Source organism: Gasterosteus aculeatus, chromosome 1 (genome assembly GCF_964276395.1).
Source record: "Gasterosteus aculeatus chromosome 1, fGasAcu3.hap1.1, whole genome shotgun sequence".
NCBI classification, from domain to species: Eukaryota; Metazoa; Chordata; class Actinopteri; order Perciformes; family Gasterosteidae; genus Gasterosteus; species Gasterosteus aculeatus.
Window position 1 is genome coordinate 30,720,637 of NC_135688.1, and position 20,952 is coordinate 30,741,588.

General features: G+C 50.8%; 2 protein-coding genes and 2 long non-coding RNA genes across 5 annotated transcripts; all 4 read left to right on the forward strand.

Moving 5' to 3' along the window:
* Positions 1-267: 267 nt before the first annotated feature.
* Positions 268-1,425, forward strand: LOC144407955 (uncharacterized). The gene is made up of 2 exons (XR_013467681.1): positions 268-783; positions 1,396-1,425. It is a non-coding gene; the product is annotated as an uncharacterized LOC144407955 (long non-coding RNA).
* Positions 1,426-1,513: 88 nt separating this feature from the next.
* Positions 1,514-3,059, forward strand: LOC144382963 (uncharacterized). Its single transcript, XM_078102825.1, is given in 2 exon segments — positions 1,514-2,904; positions 2,906-3,059. Coding segments are annotated over 2 exon segments (1,104 nt in total). The 5' UTR covers positions 1,514-1,884; the 3' UTR covers positions 2,990-3,059.
* Positions 3,060-5,420: 2,361 nt separating this feature from the next.
* LOC120822054 (major facilitator superfamily domain-containing protein 6-A-like) lies at positions 5,421-11,815 on the forward strand. 2 transcript variants are annotated; one of them, XR_013467680.1, is made up of 7 exons: positions 5,421-5,773; positions 6,430-7,903; positions 8,713-8,810; positions 8,892-9,801; positions 9,884-9,982; positions 10,063-10,355; positions 10,854-11,614. XR_013467680.1 is itself a non-coding variant. In XM_040181364.2 (7 exons), the coding sequence occupies exons 2-7, from the start codon at positions 6,432-6,434 to the stop codon at positions 10,953-10,955; spliced, it is 2,226 nt and encodes a 741-aa protein (XP_040037298.2). In that variant the 5' UTR covers positions 5,421-5,773; positions 6,430-6,431; the 3' UTR covers positions 10,956-11,815. The 2 variants fall into 2 exon arrangements, 1 of the variants encoding a protein (XP_040037298.2); XM_040181364.2 differs by having other exon boundaries at positions 9,640-9,801; positions 10,854-11,815.
* Positions 11,816-12,140: 325 nt separating this feature from the next.
* LOC144407957 (uncharacterized) lies at positions 12,141-18,985 on the forward strand. The gene is made up of 2 exons (XR_013467685.1): positions 12,141-18,009; positions 18,537-18,985. It is a non-coding gene; the product is annotated as an uncharacterized LOC144407957 (long non-coding RNA).
* Positions 18,986-20,952: the final 1,967 nt, after the last annotated feature.

A 20,952-nucleotide genomic window follows, 5' to 3' on the forward strand; every position in this document is an offset into this window, starting at 1 on the left:
GGTGACCTCTCAGAGGCCCTTCCCGTCACCGAGTCAGAGCTGCCATGTTGGATGTGAGGAGGGGCGTGAACAAGACGTCACGCTGTCTTGTTCATTTACACCCCGTCCATCACACACACACACACACACACACACACACACACACACACACACACACACACACACACAGGTCCACTGCACAGCTTCATGTCCACGCAGATTCAGTCAGGAGGTGTTTTGTAAATACATTTTAATTTTCTTTATTTGTCAGAGGTGTGAGGGATGATTGACAGCTGAAGGGCGGGACCTGTCATCACCTGTTCTAACAAGAAGTGTGTGTGTGTGTACAACTGTCATACAGAGTATCTGGAGTTGATACATTCATTCGTGAGCCTTTGTTGGTCTCGATGTGTACTTTGAATACATTCAGTTATTCTACAAACAAAATGGTTACTAATGTTACATGAAGGCTCTGAGTATTGCTAAAGTACTACTAGTTCTCCCACCATAGTTTGTATCATGGCTGTTATAAATAGTACCACATATACAGCCTCTAGTACTTCTACCTGCACTTCTAGTACTACTTCTGATGACGTGAATAACAACTTCATTTTATAAACATACAGAGGTTAAATACTCCATGAATAAATATTCTAAAATGAGTTTTAAACCCTGCGGTTACAGACGGACAGATCCCGCCCCCTGCTGGCCGGTTTGAACAGCACACGCCAGCCGACTGATGACGTCACGCTGACCTCACCTGCTGGCTGGTGGGACAAACTGATATTCAGGGAAGCTGATTGGGTGAGAGGACGAAGGGAGGCGCTCAGACGGGTTTACCATGATTTAAAGTTTGATTTGGAATCTGAGACATCAAATCACAACACAACAATATTGTTTGAATATAATTATTCTATTAAAACTAAGTACATACAAGAAATGTTCTATATTATTATTATCATTATTATGTTTCCAACAGCAAACAAAATACCAGCAATTGTATTAAAATAATGCAAAATAAAACATTAATAATACAACAATAGTATAAAATACTATTTTATAACTTGAAATGAAATAAATTAATGACATTGTACAACATGAATAATAATTCAAATGAAATAAACTATTAAAAAAATGTCAATACAATTCAACAACGTAAATGTAATGAAAAAAAGTCAAACAATAACATTTAACAAATCATGATTAATAAAATAAGGCATTGATAAAGTCGTAAAACCTAAAAACAATAGAATTATATAACATAGATTCTATAAACCTTCTTAATCAAAATAATACTGAAGGTCTGTGATTAAATGTATAAATAAATCTGGAGATAAACAGCCGCCCGCCTGCAATTAATCATCCAGACCTTCTAATTCCAGCTCTGTGGCTCAGTTTGTCTTCAATCTCTTAAAGCCTCGCCAGTGAATCATTGACGAGCTGCCCCTCCTCCCCGAGCCTCTTTGTGGTGTCACAGCCTCCGTCGCCTCCGTCATGTCCAGGTTCCAGCTGGAGAGCAACAGGAGCAGCAGCTGGAGGTAAGAAGAGATCCTCCATCGTCCACAACTGTCTGATCATCTCTTTAAACAAGAAGCACGTTCAGAACCTTCTCCACAGCAGAAGAACCCTGGAACCGTTATGTGCTGGTTTAAAATACCAGAGACATCACCTCCACCCTGATGGAGCGCCTCTACCGTTAAAATGGAGTATTTATCTTCTGCTCCCTTTTGAAACCAATTAGAAAACAACGTACTTAAACGCTGACATGTTTTTATTCCTTCGATGTCAGTTTGATTTGATTCTGGAGGTTTGGTTAATCAACAAAGTGACCAGTAGTTCTCTTTACTTTGATGAGTCATAAGCCTGATATTGTGTGTGTGGTTTCCAGAGGGCTTTAAAGCTGTGATGGAGCTCCTCCTCCTCCTCCTCTTCCTGCCGGTGCTGACGGAGGCGACCTCCGGGTCCCACAGCAGCTGGTGCGAGCGTGGCTGCGACTGTCGAGGAGATCTGAAGTTCACCATCTGCTCTCGGGCGCTCTTCACCCGGGTGCCGGGACGAGTCCCCCCCAACACCGAGCTCCTCGACCTCTCCGACAACCACATCTCCGTCGTGCCCCGCGGCTCCTTCTGCAAAACCCGCAAGCTCAGATTCCTGCTGCTGCAGAACAACAACATCAGCGCCGTGGAGGACGGCGGCTTCTCGCAGATGGAGTTCCTGCAGAAGCTGGACCTGAGCTGGAACCGGATCTCGGCGCTGACCGCGGGGTTCTCCGCCGGCTTGGCCTTCCTGCGCGAGCTGCAGCTCGCCCACAACCGCCTGGACGGCCTGGACAGCCGCAGCTTCCTGCACCTGGACCGCCTCCAGAGGTTGAACCTGAGCAGCAACGCCATCCGCACCATCCAGGTGAGGTCCTTCTCCTCCATGAGCGGCCTGCGGCAGCTCCACCTGCGGGGCAACCGGCTGAGGTCCCTGCGGAGCGGCATGTTCTCCATGCTGCGCTCCCTGGAGGTGCTCGACCTCTCCGGGAACCAGATCGCCGTCGCGGACACGGCCGCCTTCAAGCCGCTCACCAGCCTGGCGCTCCTCGACCTGGCCGACAACCGCATGTCCACCGTCGGCTTCAAGACGTTCCTCGGCATCCAGGCTTACAGCACCCACATCCTGCTGGAGGGGAACCCGTGGACCTGCGACTGCGACCTGCACCGAGTCTTCCGGAAGCTGCGCGGCGTCCAGAGGCTCTTCCTGGACGACTACAGCAACCTGACCTGCCGGGCGCCGGCGCCGCTCGGGGACCACCGGCTGATCGACGTGGACACGGAGCTGTGCCTCGCCGAGACGGTCACCGTGCTCATCATCACCGTCACCGTGGTGATCACCCTGCTGGCCGCCATGCTGGTGGGCGAGAGGAAGAGGAGGAAGAAGAAGACGACGACGAGGCACTGGACGCAGCAGGGGGACGTGTCGGATGAGTCGGACTACTGAGTCATGTGACTTGCTACAGAAAGATTAAACTACAAAATCGTTTTGACTTCAAGGCCACGTTCCTTAAATCCAATAAAATCTGCTCTCCTGGAAAGAGATTTCAGACCTCGCAGTTTCATTTCTGTCGGATTTCCCATCTGCTTCACAACAAGAACGCTTCATTTCAAACAGCTGTGCCGATGACACCCAACCAGTTCTCTCCTTCCCTCCCTCGGATCGCTGCCCGTCTGACTGACATCTCTCAGTGGATCCGCCCACCATCTGAAAATCAACCCCGACAGACTGAACTACTTCTCTTTTCAGGAAAAGACTCTCCGGTTCAGGCTCTTGTCGTCTCCCTCCTGGACTACTGTAACTGTCTCCTGCTACCTCCATTCCACCTCTGCAGCTCATCCAGAATGCAGCAGCTCCACTGGTCTTTAACCTTCCTAAGTTCTCCCTCACTCCTCCACTCCTCCGCTCTCTTCACTGGTACCGGTGGCTCATCCAGTTCTAAACATGGTGCTCACGTACCATGCTGTGAATGGATGGGGTCCAGCTTACATCCAGGACCTGGTCCAACCCGACATCCCGACCCGCACTCTCCGCTCTGCATGTGATGAACTGCTTGTTCCTCCTCACTGAGAGCAAAACACTCGACTAGATCTCCACTCTTTGCTGTCCTGCTCCTAAATGGTCTTCTTTGAGGAATTTAAAGGAATGGATGTGGTGTAAATACAGCGTCTTTTCAATGTTTGGAAAACATAATACTAAAACTAAAACTATTAAGATAAATCTTTTCCCACATGTGACATGGAAGTCTACAGCGCCCACTGCAGATAAACAGACACGTTGATCTGATATTAACATGACATTTAATAGTTTAACAATATTTTGATATTTCAATTTCCATAATATTCCATATAAAGTATAAAAAATATCTACCCATCTGTGGTGCATCGTGGCGAGTTCAGGCCTTTGTTGTTTGTATTCTACTCTTTTGTTTTACAGTGCACCGCCTCTTGTTCATTAAACTCAATGTTTTCTCTGTGATCTTTATGTAGCACCCGTATCACCACTCTGTGAGTCACTCACGTGAGAATGGGGGGTGCTTGGGTTCGATGTATCGTAAAACCTTTTAGCAAGAAGCTATTTAAAAAATAAATGAGACCCAGAGATGGATGTTCTTTTAACAAAAGTAAAATAAATAGGGCAACGCCCTTGTTTATTTAACTACAATAATTAATTTCCCCCAAAACCCAATATTACCAAATAGAGAAAAATAAATAACCAAAACTTCCCCAAAACATAAATAATAAACTCCAAATTCAGTGATACAAACCCAATAGTATCAAGGACGTTACATCAAAATATATGTTCGAAATGTTCCCGTTCCTCAACTCGGAGAATACCAGAGTTCAACAATAACAACAAAAACTTTCCCCTCCAAGTGTCATGAAACAAGTATCAGCCGATGCGGTGTTGGGCCCAATCACCACACACAGCCACACATGTTCCAGTTACTCACGGCAACGATATGTACGGAAAGAAAACACGTTGCAGACCTGTTTGGTCTGGCAAAACATTGAGAGCGCCGAAATAACTTTGAAAACATTGAGAGCGCGGAAACTCGGATCCGCGATGCGAGTCACCGACACTTCCGCCCGGCCACGCCCACCGTGGCTAGCTAGCTCGGCTCCCTCGATGGCGACCTCCGCTGCTTCTCCCCCGCTCCGTCCGACGGGGTTTCAGCTTTGGTTTCTCCTCCGTTTCCAGGCTCACAAACACACCGAGTCCGCGGTCCACTCCTTCCAGCCTCCCGCGCCGGTTTATTCTGCCTTCTTGTCTCCTGCTAGCGTCTTTTTCTCTTCCCCAAAAACGCCGGCGTCCCGTCTCTTCACGACTTCTTCTCTCTCTTCTTTTCCCGAAACCCAAAAAACTTCCAGAACTTTCCAGTCACGTGTCTTCCCCGTTGTTTTGCCAACCAATCACCATTGGCTATACAGCGCGAATACACCACTGACCAATAATACGGTAACAAACAGTAATCAAACAGTAAGTACTAAAAGGCTAACGGCCTAAAGCCTCTGGAGATAGTATTTAACTAAACATGAACTTAACATTAGTATTCATCACTATGACAAACATTACTCCATGCACAACAAATAAACATCTCCCCACTTAGAAATCAGGTGTCCCCTATTATGTATTTAATGTAAAATAAACATTTACTTTTTCTTTTTATAGGCAGGCACCTAGTTTTGAAAGTATGACTATAGTCCTAGGGTCACCAGGGGACTACAGATGTTTTCCCCTTAATGGAAATTATTGGGTGGAGTCGCTCCTCAACGCCACGGAATTCAGCGCAGAAGGGACCGGATATTGACAAAATAAAAGCAACACGTTGTTTCTTGAAATAAAAACAATAACGAATGAAACCTATTGGCACGTGAAATCCAACAGAACGTGCACTTGGCCAACACAATTACAAAATACCGATGAGTCATCGATACAGCCCTGAGCTTTGGGTTAAAACAACGTTAAACTTCCCTCCATAAATTCCGCAAAATGTGGGGGTGAGTTTTACTTTGAAAGCGTTGGCCGGAAACCATGAGTCCATCATGGGACAGGTGCGAGCTCCGGTTTGACGAGCTGCCGTTGTACACAATGCGAAGAGAGCCGAGCCGGAGAAACACTTTCATTTAACAACACAATCACACAAGCGCGTTACGGCCAATCAGACACGACGTTTTACGGGGAAAATGTCCGCCAAAGAAGAGACGTATTCAGCACAAAGTGCGCAGTAGTTTAATGGGAGCGGCGACCTGAGCAGGTGAGCGCTGTGTGTTTGTGTTGCTTCAACGCTCACCGCCTTTTTACGTTTGTTAAGAGTTAAATTCAGGTGTCGCGCGGCTAAATGACTAAGAATGAAGTCATTTGCAGCCGGTAACCGATTTCTCCGTTCCTTCAAAGTAGTGACGTCATTTCGGGTCATTTGCGTCACTTTCTCAATTGAAATGTGGTCAATTTCGTTTTGTTTATCGGCTCAAACGAGCCAGTTTGTTGAAGAGGAGAATCACTTCCGCATGTGATCCTCAGTGACAGGCAGCGCCCGGCTGACGGGTGCCAAGCTGGGGTTCGGGGACCCCGAGCGGTCGCTAAAGGGTCCTTTGCCGCCACGTAGTATTTCCACTTTGTGTATAAGGTTTCCCTTTATTTGGATAAATGTTTCACGACTCTAGATGTCAGGTTTAACCAGTGGCATTAGCACTGGTAATGATATGTTTTTGTTTATATAGGATTTATATTTATAAATGTCAACATCTGTCCATCCTTTGTACTCATTTCATTTGTATTATTGCCCCAAACCGTCACTCTTCAATCAGCCGTCTGCGCTATTTATCGCTCTTTATCGTCCCACTTGATGTCTTATGTTCACAGGAGCACATTACGAGCCGCTGCTCTCACCCTCATTTCCTTATCTCCCAGATATGCCAGCCGACGACAAGGTGGCCATCCTGTCGGATGACGAGGAGGAGCAGAAGAGGAAGTACGTGTTGGCGGAGCCGGCCGGCGCTTCCTCCGCGGCGCCGCTCCCCTCGGACGCGCCGCCCGAGCAGCCGGCGGGCTCCCGGGCCGACTCCGTCGACTGCTGCGAGAGGATGTGCCTCCGCATCAACAGCCGCCTCCTCGTCTCCAAAGTCTTCTACTTCTTCTTCTACGCCGCCTACGGCTCGCTGCACCCCCTGCTGGCCGTGTACTACAAGCAGCTGGGCATGTCGGCCAGCCGCAGCGGGCTGCTGGTCGGCATCCGCTACTTCATCGAGTTCTGCAGCGCCCCCTTCTGGGGGGTGGTGGCCGACCGCTTCAAGAAGGGCAAGGCCGTCCTTCTCTTCTCCCTCCTGTGCTGGCTGTTCTTCAACTGCGGCATCTTCTTCGTGAAGCCGGCCCAGATGATGTGCGTGGAGAAAGGTGCCGACGGGGCGGCGCCCGCGCCGACGTCGGGCCTCCCGCACGATAACTTCACGCAGCTGAGCAACTCCACCGACCACGCCCGAAAACGCCGGGGCCTTCTGGACGTCCTCTGGCTCCCCGAGGCCCTGGACTCGTACTCAAGCGGCGTGCACCTCAGGCACGAGCGGAGCGCCGACGCCAACGCCACCTCGCCGCCGGCTAACACCACCCTCCCGCCACCCGGCACCAACTTCCCCACGCCGAACGCCACCCTGCTCACCACCACGAGCGCAACCTCCCCTGCTCCGACCAAGGAGTACCAGGTCATCTACAACAAGGACCAGGTGGAGAGCATCTTCCTGCTCATCCTGCTCGTCATCATCGTGGGCGAGTTCTTCAGCGCCCCCACCCTCACCATCGTGGACACCGTCACCCTGCAGAACCTCGGGAAGGCCCGCGACCGCTACGGCCTGCAGCGGATGTGGGGCTCGCTGGGCTGGGGCATGGCCATGCTGCTGGTGGGCATCTGGAGCGACCACACGTACTTCACGGTGGCGATCAGCGGCCTCGGCTGCGAGTTGCCCGACTTCCGCCTCCACAACTACCAGATCGCCTTCATCGCCTTCGGCGTGCTGATGGCGGTGGCGTTCGGCGTGGCCACGCAGTTTCACTTCGAAGAAGACGGCGACCGGCGGCAGGAGGCGGAGGATGCCGGCGCCCAGGCGCCCGTGTCCGCCCCCCCGGCGCTGACCCCCGGCGAGGCGGCCCCCGAGTTCCACTACGGCGACCTGCTGAAGCTGCTGTGCAGCGTGCGCTACAGCTCCGTGCTCTTCGTGGCCTGGTTCATGGGCTTCGGCTACGGCTTCGTCTTCACCTTCCTGTACTGGCACCTGCAGGACCTGCACGGCACCGCCACGCTGTTCGGCGTCTGCTCCGTCCTGGGCCACGCCTCCGAGCTCGCCACCTACTTCTCCAGCCACAAGTTCATCGAGCTGGTCGGACACGTCAGGTGAGACTTCCGACACTTAACACGAGCTTTTAATCCTCTGAACGAGAAAAGCTCGGATGCTTTTGATTCATCTTCAACTTCTTTTAAACAAACAAACCTTAATCACAGTGTGATTCAGTTAAATTACAGTTACTCTGTAAACCATCGCTGACTTCCTCCCCTGTTGGGACTTTATTTGCCTCCGTGGTTGATTGTTGCTTGAAGCACTGGTTCAGTTCACCAGGACGTCTTGTGCTTGGCGCTGATGCCCGGGGGGGTTTCGGGGGCTTCGGGCCTCGGGGACATTTGAGCACTTGGTGTCATATTCGTTCTGTTCTGCACCCGTTGAGTTGTTTGAGTGAACAGCAGAGACGCTGACTTGTTGTACAGCAGATTATGTATTTAAACACATTTCATAGTAATGTTACGCTCTAAACCCCCCCCCCCCCCCCCCCCGCTGTCTGTTTTCATCCCTGACAGCAAATTACCGTCGTCCGAACAGAGTTGGTTTACATTACGTTCTTATAGTTTACGCATTTATCTTCTCTTGCATTAGATCAATGATTCATCCCAATGAGACATAGAAGGTTCTGCGGGTCGCTTTAGAACAGAAGCAGCTAGATCCAATCAGGTTCCTCTGCACAGGCGGCAGGTTGCGGGTGAATGGAGGACGCGTGTATCACTGAAGCTGCTTCCTGTGTGCTCAGTACAAACACGGAGACGTCTGTTGGACGCGTCTGTTTGTCCTGCTGAGACTCCTGGGAAACATCAGCTCTATTATTATGTTGTCATCATATTCACACCCGGACCCCCGTCTCCCCCCCCCTCAGGGTGCTGTACATCGGCCTGGCCTGCAACACGGCTCGCTACCTGTACATCTCCTACCTGAAGAACGCCTGGACCGTGCTGCCCATGGAGGTCCTTCAAGGTAACGCTTATCAGGACGCCGCCTTCCCCCCGCGGCCTGTTTCATTGTGAACAGACATTTATAATAACGGGTTCCTCTCAGCGCTGCTTCACCTGCAGCGAGCTTGGAACCGGCTGGATTTCATCTACTTCAAGCACAATGATGAAACGTCTGCAGGACGACTGCTCGTAGCTGGAGAGGAAAGTCGAGGGGAGGAAGCCAGCAGCTGCTCGGAGGCTCTGTGTGTTCTGTTGGAGTTCTTCGCCCTGAGTAAACAAGTGGAAACCCGGCGGCCTCCATGTTTACAGCCGCCCGATAAGCGGCGACCGGCCCTTTAAGACGGCGCGCTGGTCATGTGACTTCAGGCAGGAAGCTGCTAAAACAACAGTGACACAACACATCATCCATCAGGTTACGAGCAGTAAATAAATCGCCTCAAATGGAAGAGAGGGATTCACTTGTTCATTAGTCTTTATTAACATTGTGACCATAATTATTCATAAAGAATTAAAAGGATTTTTACCTCCTTGGTCTTATCCAAGTAGCCAAATGTGTGCTTTCTAAACTCAGGCGCGCTGAGGACGTGTGATAATCGTACCAGTGTTTCCCTCTGCGCGGTGTTGTGATCACAGCTTCAGTGACCCGATGAATAAAGTGTGATTTTCACCACTGAAGTTTGAGCCAAAACCGACTCTCAGCTGTTCCCCCCGAGACGGAAACCTCGAGTCGGTCCAGAGACGCACGTTTAACGTCTCTCCACACTGCAGATCTCACACCTTCCCACGGGCAGCAGGTGATCTCCCAGTGCCCCCAGCTGTGTCCCCACATCTGTCCCCTGTGTGTCCTCCAGGTGTGACGCACGCCTCGGTTTGGGCCGCCTGCATCTCCTTCCTGAGCGCGGCGGTGCCGCCGGCCCTCAGGACGTCGGCGCAGGGCATCCTGCAGGGCCTCCACCTGGGCCTGGGCCGGGGCTGTGGCGCCATGGTGGGGGGGGTGTTCGTCAACTACTTTGGTACGACCCGGGGCGATCTGGGGAGGCTGTTCAACAGAAATGCAGAATCTCTGCAAAGAAAGTTCCTTTTTTGCGTCTTTAGGCGCGGCGGCGGCGTTCAGAGGGATCGGCATGGCCTCCCTCGTCATCCTCCTGGTCTTCGCCCTCATCCAGTGTCTGACTGGAGACGCCGAGGGCAAAGGTGACCCTTTGATCTGTGTTGGCTTCGTTAAGAGGAACTGGTTCAGTTGTGTTTACGAGTTGAGAGTTGTTTTCCCTCAGAGGACCAAATGCTGGCAGAGAACATCCCGGTTCCCTCCAGCCCGGTTCCCATCGCCACCATCCACCTGGTGCAGAACCAGTCCGCCGCCGGGAGCCCCGCCCCCCTCCGCAAGGCCGCCGCGCTGCCCGTCAAGAAGACCAAGCACCAGGAGGAGCAGGAGGACCTGAACAAGCCGGCCTGGATGCTCTCCGGCGCCCCCTGGGTCACCATCGCCTTCGCCATCGTCCAGATCAGAGAGATGATGAACGCCAAGAAGAAAGAAGCTCCGCCCTCGGAGACGCAATCGCTGCAGGTGAGCCAGGTAGCAGAGACGAGGTACATGAAGTACAAATACTACACGTAGAGGTCCTGCATCGAGTATTCCTCTGCTGGTCATCCTACTTCGAGGTGATTGATTTCAACTTTTTATCTGTTCATTGACTTGAACTTTCTGCGCCCCCCCCCCGCCCCCCTCGCCCCACACACACTCTTTCTGACCCCTCCCCCCTCCTTCCCTCCCTCCCACATAAACACGCACTCGGAAGACAGGTGAGATGTTTTTGCATACAAAGGTCAATGGAAAACTACTTGTGTGTGTGTGTGTGTGTGTGTGTGTGTGTGCGCAGTGACTCATCAGCACGTGTGTGTGTGGGCGCGTTCGTGCATGCCGACGTGTTAGCGAGCCGCGGCGTGGCACCACGCCCGCCCATAGTTGCGTCCGGGGGTGATGTCACGGGCCGACCACGCCCACCCACGTCAATGACTCCCAGCCGGCCCCTCCCATCACTGTTTGTGCTCCTCTTGTTGCTAGGCGCCCAACGAGGAGCCGCAGGCCGCGGACGAGGCGACGCGCGGAAACCCGAGTGACGACGGCGCGGAAACGCCCACGCCACCGAACGCCACGGACTCCTGACGGGGACGTGGAACGAGCACTTTGGTGTGAGGAACCAAAAGTCTGAAATACTCAGAAGTTTGAAGACTCGGGTTGTTTTCTGCAGAGGGGGGCGGGGCGGGGCGGGGCGGGGGTGTACGTTTTGAGCCTTCGCCTCTTAGAGGTGCTCGAATCAAACGCACCGCTGTATTTAGGGTGTGAAGGAACGTCCGTCAAAGTTATTTAATAACTTAATTTACTTTAAAAAGTGGAGAGAAGCGCTTCATAAGGGAAATATTTAAAACAAACCTTTAATCCAGCTCCTTAAAACCTGACTTTCTATAAACTGAATCATTTCATTTATTTATTACGCAACCTTCTGTGCCTTTTTGGAGTAATCGTTGAAATACTTTAGAAGTATTTTCTAAATATTAGTCAATGTTGGATTTGCGTCAGATTTATTCACCCTTAAATACTAAATCATTATTATTAATGTGAGACGTCTGCGTGCAGTGTTTCCTGGTGGAAGCTGCCAGCAGCCGACACGCTCTAATTACTGTCTTTGTTTTCTACTTTCATGCCAAATAATAACCAGTATTCTGTGTTTATCGTTTGTCTGGAGGGAAAAAGGCCGCAGAGAGTCTGTTGTTTGCTTTCCTGCCAATTAAACAATTAAAGGGTGTTTGTTCGTTGTCCCTTAATTCCATCAGTGTTCTTATTTTTCTCACACAAATTGCTTTAATGTGCGGTGCGTTTACCGTCCTCGCGAGGACACACAGGGTGAGACGTGTAGAAGTAAAGGAGCATCATTTACTTTTACTCATTTTATTCACGTTATTATTTCCAACCGGACGCATCTTACTTCTAAGTCTTTTTACTAATAAATAAAGTTACATCTTGAATGCTGCGCTGTGTAAACGTTTGTCCTGTAGTCAAAGTACAGAACGCGAGGACCAGCCACTGGGTGGCAGCAGAGGCGTGTTGGTCCCGACCAGCCTGTGCATGTGCGTGTGCGTGTGCGTGTGCGTGTGCGTGTGGGTGTCCCTGTGTGTGTGTGCGTGTGCGTGTGCGTGCAGGGTTGTCCAGGCCGTGCTGCGTGGGGGAGGACGATAACGAGACCTTCCTCTCTGCCGGTGTGTCGTCTTCATGAGCGACTGGAAGCTTCTGCGCGGCGTTAAGTGAAGGGACACGCGGGGGGGAGGAGGGGGAGGCGAGAGGGGGGGGAGGGGGCACGTGTCTGAAAATCCACACATCAGGTGTCTTTTTCTGATCAAATCAGCGTTTTACGCAAATTGCGTTTTTGATGAACATTTCTCATGACTCGCTTCTTCTTCTGTCCCGTGGTTCTTTTCCTTGGACCTTCTTCTACGCTGAAATGACTCCAATCTGCCGCTGGCGTCTGGTGGAACCGTCCGGGTGCCGTCCCGTTTCCTTCAGCTCGGCCTGACGCGCCCACATCCGTGTTCCCCGCTCGGCCGCTGCCCAGATACGACCTGCAGCTGTTCGTATCTTCCCTCCCCTCTTGGTGCAGAGGCGAGGCAGACGCCCCGAGGAGGAATCGGGCCGATGGCGGCTGCTCCCCGGACTCTCTGGTCAGAGGTCAGAGGTCAGAGGCTGGCGAGAGGTTCAGATCTCCCAGAAGCCCCTTGACGGGCGTCGCGGACCAATGATACGATCTTTTGCCGTAAAAGATCGTATCATTGGTCTAAATCCTTTTATTTCATTCTTTAATCACCTATCTATTTATCTAGCGGGCCTTAGAATGGGTCCAGACCCCTATGTTGGGACCCACAGCCTGTGGAGCTGTGGGTGGAGCTTTCAAACCTCATGAACAGAATTACGGTGCAGAAATCGTTCAACACGCTGTACAGATTTAAACGCTAAAACGAGGATGAGCCTCATCGGCGGCGATGGAACCGCCGATCCGGACACCGGCGAGCTAAGCGACTTAACCGTGAGGTGTGACTGAGCCCACGGTGGAGAGGTCAAGGGTCAGACCCGGTCATCACGCGCCGGTTGTCACGGCCGCACCGCCATCACCACGCTGGGCAGCGCCCACGCCGCAGAGGGAGGACGCCATAGTATGACGGCCAGACGTCTTACGGCGGAGTCCAGAACGTCCGCACGTGGCGGCCATCTTGCTACAGGCATTTATATCTATATATCGATGGAGGACTTCAGTCCCGGTGTGCGTAGCCGGCGTCTGCAGCTCTGATGGGTTCTGAGGTAATCAAAGGGTTTTAATTGGGCCGTCTACCGTGTGGAGAACCTCGGGGTTCCTCAGGGAGCCGTCGCGGGTGCCTCTGTAGTTTTAATCTGAAGGAACCTCTGAGGTTTCCTTCAGGGGTCTTTCTCGTTCCGCAGTGTGAATTCATGCTAATGTATTTTAAAACATCTTAAGCGTGTTACAGGCGTGTTACACAGCATTCTGTTTGTGTAATCACATTTGGAAACGACACGCATCATTACCAACGCAGGAAATTAACATGTTTTCATCCACCGGTCACAATGGGAGGCGACTTCCACACACAGGCGACTTGCCGGAATCTTTTCAACCAGCCAAATGTGATTTTAGAAAAAAAATGATGTGAGTTTGCTGGTGTTTGTTGTTGTTGTTATTGTTGTTACGAGCGAGGGAGGAACACAAACATCATTCATTCATGTGCAGAGAGCGCCGCAGTGTGCGTCTCTAACAACGGACGTCTCACATGTCGGTGATCAGAGAGCGGCTGTGCCGTGGATGTTGATGGATCGTGAGGATAATTACTGTGAGATGCAGAGTGAAGAGTCGCTGATTACGCTCAAATCTCATCTTCTCAGGTGCAGTGACACCTGCTGCAGAGGGACGGAGGATTAGTTCGTTATTCACACATTCGTGTTTTTGACTCATAATGACGCCTCTGTGATCTGAGATGGAAAAAGCTGCTTTTCTGGAGACGTTCCTTTGTTTTCTGGGGAAAAGAACATCGTTCTACTCCGAAATGAAATTAAATAAATAAGTTTCAAACCCCAAACTGGTAATGTGATTAAATAGTGTAGTACTAGTAGTAGTAGTACCACGGCGGTTCCTAGTAGTAATGTTGCAGGGACTGTTGCTCCTGGAGCAGAACAACAGGGAGACTGCGTCTTGTGGATCAATGGCTCCATAGATGACGCCCACCCAGCCAGGCGTCTCGTGGGCGCCAGCGGGCCGGTCCCCTTGGGTCCCCTCGGGCCCCGTTTGGCCCTCCCACGGCCCCCATCAGCCTTTGGGCCCCGACACAACAGGAGAGCTGGACACCTGGAGGCTTTCAGCCGACGCCCTCTTAAAGCCCTCGCAGTGTCTACTTCCTGCTGGAGGCGGGGCCTAACGCAACCAATGATGATGTCAGTGGCCATCTCACGGTTGCTCTTTGAATGGAGTCGATCGATCCGTCAATCGACGTCGCTTTGAACAGGAATCCTGAAATTCACAAGTCAGTCAAGTATTTAGTGACCGTTGAATCTGTCTGCGTCTGTTGCCGCGGTAACGTTTTGATTCTTTTGGAGGACTTGGTTCATCCAGCAGCTGTTTCCTCTGTTGTTCTTCTCCTCCTCCTCCTCTGTTCTCCTCCTCTGGTCCCTACCTTCTCCTCCTCCTCCTCTGTTCTCCCCCTTCTCGTCTCCTCCCCTGGTCTCTCCCTTCTCGTCTCCTCCTCCTCTGTTCTCCTCCTCCTCCTCCTCTGTTCTCCCCCTTCTCGTCTCCTCCCCTGGTCTCTCCCTTCTCGTCTCCTCCTCCTCCTCCTCTGGTCTCTCCCTCCTCGTCTCCTCCTCTGGTCTCTCCCTTCTCGTCTCCTCCGCTGTTCTCTCCCTTCTCGTCTCCTCCCCTTTTCTCTCCCTTCTCGTCTCCTCCCCTTTTCTCTCCCTTCTCGTCTCCTCCCCTGGTCTCTCCCTCCTCGTCTCCTCCTCTGGTCTCTCCCTCCTCGTCTCCTCCTCTGGTCTACCTGCTTGTTTCTACACCTGCAGGGTTGAGGGTTTAATTCCTTGAATGTGTTTTTCTTTGTCAGACTCCCCAGAGGACGGGGCGGCGAGCAGGAGGCTCCGTGGTGACGTGATGTTTGATTGTCTCTCGTTGTCTCTCTGCCGTGTGCGGCGGCCTTGTGGGTATTTGTGCGCCAGGAGTCCCAAGTTGCAGAGGTTTTTCTTTCCTAATTGAGTCAGGGACTTATGCTGGCAAGGTGGGCGTGTGAGTGGGGGGCTCGGGGGGCTCGGGGGGGCTAATCCCAAGCTGCTGTTGTTTTTCATGCCTGCTGGCTCCAGATCAAAAACTTAACAGCGATCATCGCGCAAAACGTGTGGCTTCACTTCAAAGCCTCAACTTTGCTCACACGCGTGTAGCGCATTGTTTCATCATCTCTACCAGCTCCTCTCCTGCGAGGGGATTTCTGGTTTTCCTCCGCCCCCCCTCGCCCCCCCCTCTTGCCTCCACCCCTGCGATCATGTCGGTGTCACCTGACCTTTCGGAGCGCTAGATGAACGCACTTGACGTGCCGATGAGGCGTCGGGATGCAGGTCGAGGCCGTCGGAGGCCAGCTGCTTTCTCTCTGACTGCGTCTGAGGGGGCAGACGAGTCACACGTCAGCGGACTCTCTGGGGGGGGGGGGGCGTGGGCGGCGAGGGGTCGGCGAGGCCCCGACGTGGCTGAACAGAAAATAAGAAAACGGGCGAATCCCCTCCAGGTCGACCCACGGCCTGTCAGCAGGGGCCTCGGGCTGGAGCCTTAAAGGGCCAGCAGCCGTGAAACGGCAAACTGCAGTGACCTCAGCGGAGTACAGACTAGAGGGGTCGTCGGGCGCAGGGGTTAGAGAAGGTGTGCTGGGAAGCACAAGGTTGGTGGTTCGATTCCAGGCTGCCCCATGTTCCCCATGTCGAAGTGTCCCTGAGCAAGACACCTAACCCCTAATTGCTCCCCAGGCAAAAATGTGAAAAAGCCATGGGTTTAAAGTGTAATGTAAGTCGCTTTGGATAAAAGCGTCTGCTAAATGACCTGTAATGTAATGTAATGTAATAAAGTACAGCGGAGTACACAGGCATTAGTACTCTGAGCGCGTAGTACTGTGTACTACTACCTTGAGGTGTTCTTTAGGTGCAGGCAGCCGGGGAGTTCCACAGTGAACACTGCCGTCTCTGTCTGTATGTCACATAACCTCCGCCCACGCGCGCTACACCCACACACATCCTTGCCCAAAACGCCCACACCAGTGTAATCTGTGTGCAAAGACGCACACACACACACACACACGTCGCCCCTATACACACTCCCCGCCCACGCAGGCGCACACGTGTTCAGTCAGACATAAGCCGCTCATACCAACCCACACTTACCCAACAGACAGCGAGTAAGACTCTGCAGAGCAAACACACACACGCACACAGACACACACACACACACACGCGCACACACGCACAAGATGGTAAACTCGGCAGAAGAGAAGCGACTCTGCGACCGGATCCTATGATTTCACAGCCCATAAACTCTGGGTGGCGGCGACAGTGGGACTTCTGGATGTTTGTGTCTTTGTTTTTGGCAGAGCAATGCCCCCCCCCCCCCCCCGCCCCCCATGAGGGGACAGGGGACACTCCATGACAAGCAGCACCGGCGCCTGCAGACTGGAGCTGTTGTTCCCTTTCTTTCTTCCCCTCTGTCTCCAAAAGAGGAACTTGGATGAAAAGAGTGCTGAGGATGTGGGAAGGCGACGGGGGGGGGGCAGCGTGGGCGCTCTGACAGGGCGAGGGGCTGACAGGCCCGGGCGTGGGCGTGTCATTGAAATGTGTTTCTTCTCCGGAGGGGGAGAAGGAGAAGGAGAAGTTGGAGGGAGAAAGAAAGAAGAAGGCAAGGAGAAGAAGAAAAAAAGAGACGCAGAAATTAAACGAACAGGCGTCTCCTGAAAAGTGAAATACGAAGCGGCTCTTTGCCAAATGAGATCCATCCACTGTGTGGAGGCTTTGGGGGGGGGGGGCTGGGGGGGGAAGAAAGTAACGCCTACTCTTTAGGGATGATTGACAGCTCGACATGAAAGCAGACGTGTGAGCGAGCTCGCACCTCTTCCTCTCGGCGCTTCTTCCTGTTGTCAGGATTAAATTGAAAGATGAAGTGTTTTTTTTTCTACATATATTTTTGATGTGATGAGCTGGAGGGGGGAGGAGGGTGAGGGGGGTTATGGGTAACACCCCCCCCCTCCCCTCCCCTCCCCCAATCTTCAAAAGTGGAAAACAATGAAGAAACTATTGGAAATATTGCATATGTTCTTTTAAAGTGTCTTGGCGCTATCGCGTGTTAGCATGAGCTAATTAGCCCCACGGCCAAAGCACGGCCGGGGCTGATGGGTAATATTCGGCTCTGCAGGGATTCTCACGTATTGATTGATCTATAAATGAGGAGCAGGCCAGTGGGGGAACTGGGTGAACTGGGAAACAGGCAGCCGGGTGTCGACCTGCGTCGCAGCGTGGGAGGACATCCCATTTCCTGCCAGCGCGCTCGCTTTAATGTCCTCTGGTCGGGTTCTAGTTAGATGTTTTGTGTGTGTGTGTGTGTCTGTGTGTGTGTGTGTCTGCGTGTGTGTGAGAGGTCAAAAGAGAGATACGGAGCTGATATTTTCCTCCCGTGTCTTTCGGTGTTTGATTTGATCCCCGTCTGCTGGGAGGCTGATCCATGGGAACGCCTTCATATCTGCACAACGCACACACACACACACACACACACACACACAGACACAGACACACACACATGCACACACGCACTCAGCCAGACGTGGATTCAGAGGCCGGAGGTGGGCGGGCTGGAATCTTACCTGCCTCCCTCCGTTGGGAGAACTTCATTCTTGTGACGTTGTCTTTCCGTTGCTGTGACACACTCGCACCGCGTCTCCTTTCGTTACGCGTCTCCTTTCAGTGCCTCGGACTGAATACAGAGGAGAACAGCGTTCGTCTCCCTAACTGATGTGTTTACATTGTTTCCTTCATCTTCATACAACCTCGCCGGAAGAAGGAGTTGTGGTTTTGGGGCCACGCTGGCTGTTTCCCCCCGTTTCCAGTCTGTGTGCTAAGCTAAGCTAATTCCATGGGATTCTCTGAATAAGTGCGTCTCCTAACATTTCAAATTCATGATCCTTTTATTGACGAGGAGGCAAACCGATGAAACGATGCACATGTTCCTCTTCATGTGTTGCAATTATTCATCACCTTTTCATATTTGTGTTGCTCATTTTCAATCTCACTGATGTGATTTATACATACGCATATATATATATATATATATTTATTGAAGATAACATTAAATTAATTAGAAATGCACTATCCATTGTTGATGTGGTAAATGACTTCTAGGTGGAAACGTCGTTCTTAATGACATGTCTACACACAGGTACTGTATCACTGTTCTAATGGTACCTTGTGTTTGCTAATCGCCTGAGAAGACTGATGGATGATCAGTGAACCCTGGTGCGCTACGTTAGCACAGCATCACATTTTTGCTTACACTCTAAAACTAGCCAGATAAAGGGAACTTTCGTGTGAAACCCGTCAGTCTCTTCTTGTTCTCAGAAATGATGGATATTCCAAGCGAGAAATTGCAAAGAAACTGAAAATGTGAACTACTCCCTTCAGAGAACAGCACCAACGGGCTCCAACCAGAGAAGAAGAAGAAGTGTGAGGCGCCGCTGCACAACGCAGAGTCTCTAGTCGGAGACGTGGACGCCTCACAGGTCCCCGACCGGCAGCTCCTCTGAGGGGAACCTGCTGAACACCTGCGGGGCAAAGAAAGAGAGCGGCCAACACAACCAAACCATTGATCTGGGCAAAAGAACACCGACGTTCGGGAGATTGGAATCAACGTTTGAGGTGTTTGGATCACACAGAAGAACATTTGTGAGACGCCAAACGGGTGAGAAGATGCTGGAAGAGTCCTGATCCAATCGGACTCGCGGGAGGTGCTTGAGGTTTTCTACAGGTGACCTCAACAAACGAACTGATGCTGAACGTCTGCAAAGCTGGAACTGCTGCAAGAGTTTGAAGAACAAAATGAATATAAATAAAAATGATTATTTCTAACCGTGTCAATGTCTTGACTATATTTTAAATTCATTTTGCAGCTCATTTGATAAATAAAAGTGTGAGTTTTCAGGGAAAACACAAAGTTGAACTTTTGAATGGTAGTGTATATATTTATATATATATATATATATGTATGTATATATATGTGTATATGTATATATATACATATACACATATATATATGTATGTATATATATGTGTATATGTATATATATACATATACACGTATGTATGTATATGTACACACACATACATACACATACATACATATATACACTATACACACATACATATATATATATATATATATATATATATATATATATATATATACACACACACACATACATACATATGTATATATACGTATGCACTTTATAGATGTTCAAAAAACAACAGCAGCTCAGATTTAGTGTTCATTAACATTTTGGCTCACATATCCCTTTTGGATGTTTCCAGACTAATCCGCAGTTTAATATTTGTTTGATAATTTCCCTCTGGATTTAATTAGAAGCCCCTCCTCCCCCCTCCTCCCCCCTCCTCCCCCTCCTCCCCCCTCCTCCCCATACACACAGTATAAATAGTTTTCTCATCATTTGGGTTTTTGCCGACACATAAAAAAGGAGCCGCAGTGCTGTTTGTAAATTGTTTTATTTTACTTTTGGCTGTTGTGTTCAGGGGGGGGGGGTGAGGGCGTGTTGGGGGGGGGTGAGGGCGTGTTGGGGGGGGGGGGGTGAGGGCGTGTTGGGGGGGGGTGAGGGGGCGTGTTGGGGGGGGTGGTATCGTCCCCAGGGTGTCACACTGGTGGCGTCTGGCCTGATTCCCCAGAATAGCTCATTGATGGGGAGTCAAAGTGATCACGAGCGGTTCCCTGGGCTTCGTCTTGAAGGCAAATATCAAATTATCACAAAGTGCAAGTTTCAGTCTTTTTACTCCTTCAGTTGTGTTTTACGTCTTTGCGTCGTGGGCTTCGTGACCTCTGACCTTTCACCTCCTTCTTGGTGCTTACTTGTGAAGTTAATGATTCAGAAAGAGAAGCTTTGTGTGAGACGTACTCCGATATTCTGTGTCTCCATAATAAAGTGTACTTAAGGAGGTATTCTGGAGGAGGAGTTATACTAGTTCATGTATCTTGTTGTAACGGGGATCACGTCTGAACCAATCATTTGCATAAAGGACCGTTTCATTGACGCACTTCACTCGCACACAACCATAAAACACTCACATGTACTCTGACGTAATACTTCTCTGAGTGACGCGTCACACTTTTCCTTTTCATTCCACACAATCACCGACCATCAGAAAAGCCTTGAATACACACACGCTTTATTTTGAAAATGACACATAAATAGATGACACACATACATGCAGCATATAAATAAATATATATATTTATTGATACACATGTGTGTATGTATGTGTGTGTTTGTAGAATATATAGGCTACACATCTGTGCGCTGTGTATAGATATAAATACACTTCTGATACCACATCATATGTAAGACTCCTTTACAATATACAAACGAAGCATAGATATAAAACTTATAATGAAGGATTATCGATTATGGGCAGTGAAATCTTCTCCCGCGTATTCATTTAGTTTGAGAACACGAAGTGTGCAAACTGCTGCGTCTCTGTGGGTGTCGAACCTGCCTGTGTTTGGTATTCCGTGCAGAAAGCCTCCCACGCCCCGTGTGTCCGCCCACGCGCGGATTTGCGTCACGCAGGGAGCAGCGTGGGCGAGAGAGAGAGAGAGAGAGAGAGGGAGAGGGGGAGAGAGAGGGGGAGAGAGAGGTGGAGAGGGGGGGGGGGGGAGAGAGACAGAGAGAGAGAGAGAGGGAGGGAGGGAGAGACAGAGGGGGAGACAGAGAGACAGAGAGAGAGAGAGAGGGAGGGAGAGAGAGAGGGGGAGACAGAGAGAGAGAGAGAGAGAGAGAGAGAGAGAGGGAGAGGGAGAGGGAGAGAGAGG